The 11,280-nt window shown below is 62.8% G+C and overlaps 2 protein-coding genes across 2 annotated transcripts in view; both read right to left on the bottom strand.

The window, feature by feature from the left end:
- LOC146599477 (uncharacterized) overlaps positions 1-2,733 on the bottom strand; it is a 5,511-nt gene extending 2,778 nt beyond the window's left edge. The window contains exons 1-2 of the mRNA XM_085298680.1: positions 2,689-2,733; positions 82-1,450 (exon numbers count right to left, since the gene is read on the bottom strand). Coding sequence (XP_085154806.1) covers positions 82-1,450; positions 2,689-2,724 — 1,405 coding nt within the window. The 5' untranslated portion in view covers positions 2,725-2,733. The remainder of the gene's footprint in view (positions 1-81; positions 1,451-2,688) is intronic.
- Positions 2,734-3,904: 1,171 nt separating this feature from the next.
- LRRC15 (leucine rich repeat containing 15) lies at positions 3,905-9,632 on the bottom strand. Its single transcript, XM_085298671.1, has 2 exons — positions 9,472-9,632; positions 3,905-7,196 (listed from the first exon to the last, which is right to left on the bottom strand). The coding sequence occupies exon 2, from the start codon at positions 7,189-7,191 to the stop codon at positions 5,449-5,451; it is 1,743 nt and encodes a 580-aa protein (XP_085154797.1). The 5' UTR covers positions 7,192-7,196; positions 9,472-9,632; the 3' UTR covers positions 3,905-5,448.
- Between the last annotated feature and the right edge of the window lie 1,648 nt (positions 9,633-11,280).

The following is an 11,280-nucleotide window of genomic DNA, read 5'->3' as shown; positions in this document are numbered from 1 at the left end:
CGTCACGGTAGGCGCACCGCCCCGGCGCCGCCTCCTCCTCGTCCTCCTCCTCGTCCTCCGCTTCATCCTCCTCCTTGTCGCCCTCCTCCTCCTCCTCCTCGGCGCGCCGGCAGGGCAGCGGCCGCCCCGCGGCCTCCAGGAGGGAGCGTCCGCGGAGGGGCGCCGGCCGGGCGCAGGAGGCCGGCGCGTGGGCCGGCGGGTCGGYGGAGGCCTGCAGCCAGCGCAGCAGGTAGGCGAGGCGGCAGTCGCACACCCAGGGGTTGCCCGCCAGCCCCAGGCGCACCAGCCCCTCGTTGGCGTCGAAGAGCCCCGGGGGCAGCCGCGGCAGGCGGTTGTGCTCCAGCGCCAGCGCCGCCAGGTTGGCCAGCTCGGCGAAGAGGCCGGGCGCCAGGCTGGAGAGGTTGTTGTGGCTCAGCCGCAGCGCCGCGAGGCTGGAGAGGCCCCGGAAAGCCCCRGCAGGGAGGCGCGCCAGGCCGTTGTGCGAGAGCGCCAGGCTCTGCACCTCCGAGAGGTTGGCGAAGACTCCCTCGGGCACCGTCTCCAGGCGGTTACGGGCCACCGAGAGGTCGAGGAGCCGCGGGGTGCCCTGGAAGAGGGCGGCGGGCAGGGCGGCGAGGCGGTTGCCCTCCAGGCTGAGGGAGGTGAGGTTGGGGAGGCAGGAGAAGACGGTGGGGTGCAGGCTGCCCAAGGCATTGTGCTGCAGCTGCAGCCGCCGCAGCGCCCCAAGGCCAGCGAAGGCGCCACGTGGCAGCTCCGCCAGCCGGTTGCCGTCCAGGTGGAGCTCGCGGAGGCGCCCCAGGCCGCCGAAGATGCCAGGTGGCACCTGGGCCAGCAGGTTGTCGCTCAGCTTCAGGACGCGGAGGGAGGCAAGCGGGGCGAAGAGCCCCGGCGGCAGCTCGGCCACCACGTTCTGGGAGAGGTCCAGGGTCTGGAGGAGCCGGAGCGGGTGGAAGATCTYGGGGGGCAGCACCTCAATCTTGTTCCTCTGCAAACGCAGGTCCTGCAGGGAACTCACAGCGCCGAAGAGCCCTGGCTCCAGGGAGCGGATGGCGTTGGAGCCCAGGGAGAGCTTGCTGAGACTGGGCAGGCCGGCCAAGAGCCCGGGGCTGACAGCTGCCAGCGGGTTGCCCGACACCTCCAGCTCTGTGAGGTTGGGCAGCCCTTGAAACGTGCCAGGCTCCAGCACCTGGATGTTGTTGTTGAGGAAAACCAGCTTGGTGAGGGTGGTGCTGGAGCCCAGGGCCCCGTTGTGGAGGCCGCTTAGGGCTGTCTCCACGAAGAAGAGCTGGGTGGCATTCCCCGGCAGGCCTGCGGGGATCTCCTGCATCCTCTCCTCTGAGCAGAAGACTTTGGAGACGTCGTAGCATTGGCAGGAGGGAGGGCAGGGCTGGGGGAGCACCTCCACCAGSAGGGATCCCAGTCCCAGCATCATGTAGACCATCATCCTGTGCTAGAGAAGGACACRAGGCTCATCCCTGCACCATGGCTGGGGCCAGCCCTGCCCCCTGCACTGCTTCAGTGGGACAAAAGTGCCACAAGTGGCAGCTTCTCTCGTGGGCAGCCACTGCAAGGGGAAGCGCCTTTTGTGCTGAGAAATACAGTGGGCCCACAACCCATTTTGGCCATGGCAGCGCAGGCGGACCCAGGCTGCGCAGCCCACGAGGGCATCCTCTCGGCCGCATCCTGCAGACCACCCCAGCACTGCCCTTGCTCAGCCTTCACGGGAAAGGAGGACTTTGTTACAAATCCTTCCCATGCAGTGCATCCATGCTCTTCCACCTACGCCCCAGCCCTGCTCTTCTCCTGAGACAACCAGTGCTGCACTGCCCACATAGTGCAGAGCCTTGGCCACAGTCATGCCTACATGGTCTCACTGAGGCCATGGAGGAGCCAGTCTATATCTCTGTAGCCAGTGTGGGCAGGGTGCTGCCCGCACTGGGTGGCAGGGAGAGTACTGCAAAGCAGATCGGGCAAAATGAGTGCTTAGTCACAAACTAAGTGGGCTCCACTGGCTGAATGTACCCTGTTACATACTTCTATTTGCCATTAAAATTACTGACCCAGACCTTGCATGAGAGCGTGGGTGTGCATGGAAAGGGGTATGCAAAGGCCAAAAATCAAAATGCTGGAGGGGGGTTGCACGCTTGCAGGGCATGTGCACATGGGCAGGACAGTCCCCCAGGTGGTGCGCGGGAAGCACAAGGGCTGCTTGAACTGGTGTCCTATGCAGACCCAGCCAACACTTCCAGCCCAGCACCACTCGGCAGAGCAGTTGGCACAGCTCTTGACTYGGGCTGCCTGAACTCCTGGGGCACCGACCAGAGCAGCAGCACCTAAGCCTGCAAGATATTTAATTCACCGTGTGCCTGTTCCCAGTCCAGATGGGGCTGGAGAGGTGCTGTCAGACTGCCTGAGCAGACCAGTGGCCTCCAGGCCACAGCCAGCGTCTCTCTGGCTCAGGACACGCATTGGCACTGCCGGAAAGCTAGAAGTGTGCAAACTGCCAGGAGCTGAATATTGCTGTCCTCCACAGTGGCAGCAAGCAGGAGAAATCCCATTCAAGTGACGGGTGCTTTGGATTTACACCAGTGTTTGTTTTCACACAAAGCCAAAAGCAGTTCCTAGCATGCCCAGGCCCCTTAGCAGACCCGCGCCCCCAACTACCCGAACCAAGCAGCTTCCACTTACCAAGAACAGCATCACAGGTCCTGCGACTGGGTCCATAGCAAATTTGCAGAAGCAAAACTTCTTCAGAAAGGAAGATGTTTTCTGGGGCGAGTGTTGAAGCCAGCTGACGAAATGCCCCTGCTGGGGCGGAGCTGCCCATTTCTGCTTATCAGCAACAGCAACCCATGTCCTTGAAGCGCTTCAGAAATAACCCGGCCCCAGCAGGAACTGAGGTGAATGCTCTCAGGGAGCAGAATAAAACCAGAAGCGAGCTAGCATCCTGGCAGAGAAGCAGCATTGCATCCCAGAAGGTGCCCCAGCCRCAGGGCAGCGGCAGGGCACTGCTGGCACTAACGACACCCATCCCACACCAAGGGTCAGCACATTTGCTCGCAGCTGCCCTCCAGCAGTTTTCCTGGACTCTAATAAATGTCACTAAAGAACAGGACTAACAAGTGCCCTTGCACAAGCAAGGAGCTCAGACAAGGCTTAGCAAGGCAAACCCAAGCCGTGGTGAGGCAGGGGCAGCATGCCCAGCAAGGCTCTGCGACCATCACTGTGCGGCTCAGAGGGCAGAGCCACCAACCTTGCTTGCGTCAAATGCTTTCCAGATGGGGATATCGATGTGAGCCCAGCCAGCAGTGGGCTGGCCAGGCAGAGTTGATGGACCAGCCAGAATCCCAAGAGCTTGCCACCTACCTGGCAGAGCTGGTGCTTCTCCCAGCGTACTTATGGAGACTCACATGGATTTGGCTGGATTGGTGGAGCCAGGTTGCTCAGGTATGAAGAAACTCAGCTCTGTAAGAAACACAGGCTGCCCTGGCCATCAGCAGCTGGCTCTAAGGAGAGCGCCAAGTAAGCTCCGCCACCTCAGGGCCAAGCCTGATAAACCTGCTGAATGCATCTATCAGGAGAGGACTGTGCAGGAAGCATCTCTATGGAGAAGCTGATAGAGGTCTCAGCTCTCCCTCTGAAAACCACCCTCCTGCTTTCAGTGGCTGGAACCTCCCRCAGCCTTGAAGCTACCAGGTTTCTTCTCCTAGTCTGGACCCTGGGCAAGCCCAGGCTCCAGGACTATGGGCTGCTAACCCTGTCTCGCACCAGCCAGCCTCTGTGGGCTTTTCCTCAAAACAGAAAAATATGTTTTAGGAGAGGAAATAATGCAAAGCTCCTGTCTCAGCTGGGTTATTCCAAGGGTACAGGTGACACATAGGAATAAATAAACAATTCTCGGAACTGGAGATGGACAATTGCACTTTAATCAGAGAGGTCACAGAGCAGGTACTGAACAGCACAGACACATTCACATGTTTCCAGGCTATTCTGCAGGTGCGAGTCAGGAGGAATGCACCGGCGTGTGAGCGTGGGGCCTGCTCGCACCAAGGTGGGCACACGGCGGCAGGGAGASCAGCAGGTACAGGGGAGCTCCCCTAGCCCACCGCTCGGACAGCCACAGCGACGTTCCCTAGCGTGGCCCAGCACCATCACAGCACTGCAGGGTCAAATGCAGAAATAAGCTAGACCAGCTCGCAATAGGCTGCAGCCCTGGGATGCCCCAGCAGCCTCCTTTACCAGGGCACAAGTACAGGGAGTCTCTCCCAGCCCCAGGGAGAGGGGCCTATGTGGGGGAAGAGGTTTTGCAAAATGCTTCCTTGGGTGAGGGCCAGCTGGCATGGCCAGACGCTTGGTCCAGCTCCATGTGTATTTTGTGCTGATCTCCCAATCACTAGCACTTTCCCTGCAGCAGCAGCCTCCTTGCAGCCCCCATCCCCAGCATGCTGTCCCCCACCCCCAGCACGCTGTGAGCCTGAAGGCAGCAACGTGGCCTCAGAGAGGCTGGCATCTGCCTACCACAGGGCTTAGGTCTTGGTTTGTAGCTTGGCCAGGGAGGTTGCTGCTATGCCCAGGCCATGCAGACCTCCAGGACAAGAGCCTCCTGTAGGAGGAGCACGAGTGCATTGGGTTCAGGACATTTCTTGAGATGGGACTGGGGGAAGATGCTCTTCTCAACCCTGCACTGCCTAGAGGCAGGGAGGGCACATCCAGATTACTCTGTGCAGGCTGCAGTAGCACCAAGGAGCATCTCAGGGCCAGGAGCCCAGTCCAGGCAAGGGAACAAGGCACAGACAGCCCTGTCCCAGGGGATTTCCCCCAGATGCCCATAAGCTGCAAACCAGCACAAGGACACACAGCTTTGCTCGGGGCAAAGGCCCGTGTTGCACTTCCCAGCACTGCACAACAGTTTAGCACCTTGCATCCCCAGACATGAGGTGGGAGAGGAGCAAAGGTGCAAGGCACCAGGAGGTGAGGCAGGGTAGCAGGCAGTGCCAGGGCAAGCAGCAGGCATTACTCAAAGGGCAACACCAGGCAAAGGACAGGCAAGATCACGCCTCCTCCCTTGCTCTGGAAAGCACCACTCTGGTCAGGCTACAGCTACCTGCTGAGCCMTAGGCAGTCCCTGACCTGTGCAGCTGAGGCACCACACAGCACGTGATGGGCCCCAGGAATACCCTGGGGTGCAGGRGAATGTGCACAAAGGACATGCTGGAGGCAAGGGGCTGGAAAGGAGCAAAGGTGACCATGGGGTTTCACCTCCCTGCAGAAGAGGGCCTGCACAAGGCAAAGCAGAGCAGCGCAGGGGACGCGGAGCGATGCTGGCCCATCCAACTTGTCCACTGCAGCTGACAATGTCACTGTCAGGTGTCCCAGCCCTGGGCATGGGCTGCACCAAGGGGCTTTATCACCAAGACCACTCCCCCAAGGGTTTGCTGGCCGCTACACTCAGGCTTCATTGGGGGCCTTCATCCTCATGAGCACGACGTGGCTCTTCTTCCTACAGCTGTAGGCCACCAGCGCTACGAGGGCACAGAGCAGGGCTACGCACACCAGCACAATGACTGCCACCACCACCCCACTCTGTGCCCGTGTCAGGCCCCACTGCCCCTTCTCCTCCTCCTCCTCCTCTGTGAGACCAGGGGCAGTCGGCAGCCCCGTGGGGTGCCCCATCGCTGTGGCCCCAGGGGCCAGCTCGGAGGGATGTGCAGAGAGCGAGGTGCTGGGACGTGAGGTGGCCGTGAAGCGCTCTGGCTCGGCTGTTGCGGGCAGCCCATTGGAGAGCAGCTGGTCGCGCCGCAGTCCCACAATGGGAGCGCCCCGCAGGAGCAGCGGCAGGGCGCACACGGGGGGGATCTCGCCCACCTTCTGCTGGTTGGCCTCGAGCCAGGTCTTGAGAGAGAGGATCTTCTTGTCGCAGTGCCAGGAGTTGTTGTGCAGCCTAACCTCCTGCAGGGTGGACAGTGGGGCGAAGACACCCGCTGGCAGGTACTCAAGGACGTTGCCCTGCAGCTGCACCTTCCTCAGCACTGGAGTGGCTCCAAAGAGACCCTGTGGCAGCACCCGCAGCCGGTTGTTGTGCAGYGAGATGTTCTGCAGTTTGGTAAGCCCACGGAAAGCCTCAGCATCCAGGCGCTGCAGTGCATTGGAGTGCAGTGACAGCTCCAGCAGCTCGCYGAGGCCTTGGAAAGTGCCAGCTGAGACCGAGCGCAGCTGGTTCTTGCTCAGTACCAGGAGCTGCAGCTGGGTGAGGTTGCTGAAGACACCCTCAGGGAGGCCGGTGAGCTCGTTGTCATACAGCCACAGTTCCTTCAGGTTAGGCATGGGCCCAAAGGCACCAGGTGCAATCTCCTGCAACCGGTTGACATGTAGGGTGATCTTGGAGAGAGCACGTAAGGGCAGGAAGACACCACTGGGCAGAGCAGTGATGAGGTTGTTGGAGAGATACAGCTTCTGGAGGCGCTCATTGTGCATGAAGAGCTCTGGTGACAGTGTCTGCAGCTGATTCTGGTGCAGCCCCAACTCCTCCAGCTCCGGCAGCCCATCAAAGGCACCTGCAGGGATCTGCCGGAGCCGGTTCTCATAGAGCCGCAGCACCTGGAGCCGCGTCAGCCTCTCAAAGGCCTGGGGCGGYAGATGCTCAATGTTGTTCCTGGCCAGGTTCAGTTTGGTGAGGCTGGTGAGTGGGTCAAAGACCCCCTCCGTTAGCTCATGCAGGTTGTTGCCATGCAGCTGCAGCTCTTTGAGGTTGCTCAGCTGGGCAAAGTGGGAGGGCTCAACGTGGAAGAGCTGGTTGCTGGACAGGAGCAGTGACTCCAGTTGGCCCAAAGGCTCGAACACTTCCACGGGCAGCTCCTGCAGCTTGTTGCTGGCCAGGCTGAGGTAGCGCAGAGAGGGCAAGTACTGGAAGGCTCTGGGACTGATGCGTGACAGGTCGTTCTTCTCAATGCGCAGCCCGATCAGCATGGAAGCGTTGCCGAAGGACGCGGCGCCCAGCTCTGTGATGCGCGTGTTGATGATCTGCAGGGTCATGGTGTTTTCGGGGATGGGGCTGGGAACAGTGGCAATGTTGGCACCAGAGCACTCCACCTGGGCGGTGCGGACACACTGGCACTGCTCTGGGCACTGGGCACGGGCGACACAGGCCACATGTAAGCCCATGAGCAGCAGGACCCAGCCACTCTTCTCCATATTTCCTGTAGGGAAAGCAAAGGGGAGCTCAGCACTGGCCTCTTCCAGGGCATTGCAGCCTCCTGCGCCATCAGTCACCCTACAACATCTTCCAAACTGATGGGTTCAGCCAGCCCCTTTGAGCTTTGCCAAGAAGGGCCGAAGGAGAAAGGTGTGGGAAGAGGCATGGCCTTACTTTCAGGAGGAGAACTGAGGCGCACCCCAGCCCCGCTGCACACGCAGCTGTACCTGTTCCCACAGGAGGGGGGGCGAGGTGTGGGACACACTCAGGACAGGACTTGTTGGGTTCAGGGATGAGCATTTGTGCACAGCAGCTCGTGCTAAATGCTGAGGCTCATCCCACTGCCCAAAGACTGCTCTCAGGGACAGGGTCTGCTCTTCTCCCTGAAAAGAGCCACGGAGGCCACGGGAGCTGCTGCACTCCCCCACTCCGACATTGCAGCCCGGGAGGGCACGCAAGGCTCGGGGAAGGCGCTTCCCAGCCCGTGCAGGGCAGGAGCGCGGAGCGGGAGAGAGACGGGGCTCTCGGCGCCTCGCTGCCACGCCGCAGCTATTAGCGGCATCTTTGGCATCTCCGAGCAGGGCTGCGACTCCCTTCGCTCCGCCGGAGCCCACTGCGGCCGGCAGCGCGGTTTCCTGTTTTGCAGCGCAGCATCGTTTGCTGTAACGACCGGGGCTCACCTCCCCRCGTCGCCCAGGAGGAAAGCTGGAAAACTTCAAACCAGCGCCTACCAGAGTCAACCCGGGGCATGAAAGCCGAGCGGGTCCCGGGGGACCGGGGGGGGGGCAGGAAGCTGCCGTAAGGCACCTTCCAGGCACGGCGGTGAACCGCTCCGCACTCCTGTCCTGGAGCCAAGAGCAGCGCTGGCAGCCACTCCCTGGACGTGTTTTCACCGCAGCATTGCAGAAGTTCTTCTCACCCGCTACCCCCAGGTCGAGACGGGGCTCGGGGTGGCCGGCCGGCCAGCGGGCACCCCATCGAGAAGGCGCCCGTGGGGGAGCAGCGTGCGGCCGGGGCAGGCATGGGCCACCGGTACCACCCGTGAGACGTGGCCAGGGTCTTGCGGGCCAGKGAGGGAGCGGCACCCGCAGCACCAGCCACCGCCCTGCACACCCGCGGCTGCCACCGGCGCCGGCCCGGGTGCCCATCGCAGGCGCTGTCGCCCTGGGGCCAGGCTGCAGGCAAGTGCCAAGCAGGGCATCCTGCTCGTGCGGCCAAAATCAGCCGGGGCCAAGACAGCCCCCCCTGCCACGACTGCTGCCACCTCATCCGCCAGGGCAGGGAGGATCCAATTTTGGTGCCTTTCCCCAGCTCCCTGGGGACTGGCCACGGCCCTGTGGCGGGCAAGGGCTTTACATAGAAGTCCTCCATCACCCACAGCCACGGGCATCACCTATTTCAGCTCCTCGGGGGGTGATCCCCTCCCTCCTCTGATCTGGGAGCTTCCCCCTCTCTGCAGATCATAGCAACAGCCTCATGCCGGGGTGGCAGCTTCGCGGGGCATAAGGGAGGGCAAAAACCTGCTGCTCTCCAGGCACCAAGGACGGACAAGTCTGGGAGCACGAGACACCCGGGCACAGCAGCCCCAGCGGGGGGAGGGTGCAGGGGGCTGCAAGGGCATGGCCCCCTCCTGCGAGCCCCAAGCTCCTRCTAGGGAAAATCCTGGCTTCCTAGAGGAAAGGGACAGCCCTCCTAAAGCCAGCAGAGTTTGTTTTACATATGGAAACAATCTGCATCCGAGAACAGTTCTGTTTATAGCAAGCAATTTATAAATTGCACTGAATGCCTTGCACATCAAAAGCCCTGCTCATGTCACTCCCTGTTAAGTGAGCTTAGAGAGCATCCAAGCTGGAGCGCAGCTCAGGAAAGGCAGCTGAAAACAATTTATCTTTTCTTTTTCTTTTCTTTTTTTTTTTCTTCTTCTTCTAGGGGCAAAAACTTACAGAGAGGCTGAATATTCTCTACCATTCAACTCATGCATCTCAGCATCCAACTGTTCCTAAGCTCAACTCATAAGGAAAGCATAGGAGGAAAAAGCAAAATCTAAGGAGGGGGGTATTTTTAAAGTACTTCACCTATGCAAATATTTCAGCTGCCACAAAGCCCAAAAAGACTTTTTTTGGGAGGGAATGGGGGGGGGGGGGGAGACTCCTCACAAGCCAAACGCCTCCCTCCGATCACGGCAGCAGGGACACCGAGCACACAATGTCCCGCAGCCCAGCTGCGACCCCTCCGAGCCGGGGCCGTCCCGCGGAGCCCGGAGCGGAGCGGAGACTTACCCGCCGGCGCGTCCCGCGGCCGAGAGCTCGCAGCGAGCGGCGCTCCGCGCTGGCGAGTGAGCCGAGTGCGGTTCGCACTTCCCCTCCCAGTATATAACCCGTCCAAATCAATGAATCAGCACGGGGGCAGCGTCGGGGTTACGGAAATCACGGCAGCAGAGCTGCTTCCAACTCGTGTTTCCTCAGCAAACAGAGCGGTTGTCTCAAAGACGGCGCTTTCCGTTCRTCCCTCGCGAAGCCCAGCGCCTCGGTTTCGGGGAGAGAAGAACCGCGCTGGGCGCGGAGGGCTCCCGCCGCCCTGGCCGTGCCCCGTGGCGCGATCGCACCCTTCGCCGCCGCGGGCTGCTCGCTTTGCACGCCGCAGCCCTGGGGCGAGGTCGCCACTGCCGCCAGCCTAGAGAGGCGCCGGCTCGCGCCCGCGCCCGGCCCCCCGGCTCCGGCCGGGAGCTGCTGGGCTTCCCGCAGCATCTGACACATCTCCCCCGACCCTGCTTGCTAGGCACAGCGAGCAGGAGGGGAAACCCAGGCTGCGGAGAGCGCTGCCCAAGGCCGACGATGGCCAGGAAAACTGGGGCTCCGACATCCCGTTCCTGGGGCAGTCCCGGGCCCGGCTGAGCGTCCGTGGGCAGCAGTGACGCTCAGCACCGAGCCCTTCCTGCTTCCTTCCCCGGCGCGCCGGCACGGCTCTCCGTGCGGCTGGCGGCAGGGGACGGCGCTGGACTGGAGACCTGGGGGCAGCGGGCAGAAGGCAGCAGGGCTGCAGAAGCGCCCCGGGGCTCTTACGGGCAGCGGTGCAGGCGGGGAGCCCAGGCCCTGCGCCACGCCGAGCCTGCGTGCCCCACGAGGAGGCGGGCACGGGGCTGCAGCCCTGGCGTGGCTGGTGGAGCCTCCYGCCTCGGAGAGCCCTCCGGAAAGCCGCTGCTTTCCCACGAGGGCGGAGGAGCCGGGGAGCCAGGATGGGGCACTCGGAGCCGTGTGCAGGCAGGGCCGGGGTGCGGGCAGCCCCGCTGCAGCCGGGAGCAGCTGCCTGGGGAGGTAGCGTGGGAAAGCCGGGGTGCCGGGGCCCTGCCCGGCCTTTCCCGAGCCGGCAGCGCTGTGCTAGCTGCTGGACTTGCTACACGCATCTACTCCCAGTTCAGCCCATTCGTGTTTCCGACGCCAGCGGCGGCCGCGGCCCAGGTCCTGGTCCCGAGCTGCCGGAGACAAGGCCACCGCGSCGCAGGGTCCGCGCACGCCCCTCCSCRTGGCACCGGGGCTGGCCAGGACCCCCTTCCCGAGCCGGCGAGGGAGCGCGGGGGCCGGAGCGCCCTGCCGTGCCGGCCCGTCCGGGCGCACCGGCTCCCGGAGCAACGCCGTGGGCCTCAGGCTCCGAGAAGCGGCGCTTTGCCGATGCCGCCCACCAGTCCTTTAGCTCACGGGAGAGATTTTTCCCAAGCCGCTGTTCCCAAAATAACCTCCCCGCTTCCCCGGCGGTGCTGCGGCTGGGGTCAGGCCGGGGGCTCGGGAGCTGCCGGGCTCCCCGCAGCCCCAGCGCTGCCTCGTCGCGCCCGTATCTGCCGGCCGCGTCTGCCCGCGGCGAGCGCGGCGCTGCTGGGCTCCCGGGCGGCTCTGACTCATCCCAGAAGCGCACACAGCTTTCCAGCGCGGCGCCGCAGAAGTCAAAACCCGGCGCTCCTTAGAAACCGCCACCCGAAACCCAGCCGACGGAGGAATGTCGGACTCGGCTTCTGCCGAGCAGCACTGCCCCAGGAGCAGCGCCGTGCCCCCACGGGCACGACCCCCGGCGATGCCCAGGGTACCCGCTTCCCC

Source organism: Rhea americana, unplaced genomic scaffold, assembly GCF_003343005.1.
Source record: "Rhea americana isolate MKP2758 unplaced genomic scaffold, rheAme1 scaffold_14, whole genome shotgun sequence".
NCBI classification, from domain to species: Eukaryota; Metazoa; Chordata; class Aves; order Rheiformes; family Rheidae; genus Rhea; species Rhea americana.
Note: the sequence above shows the minus strand (reverse complement) of the source record. Positions and strands in the feature narration are given on the sequence as shown.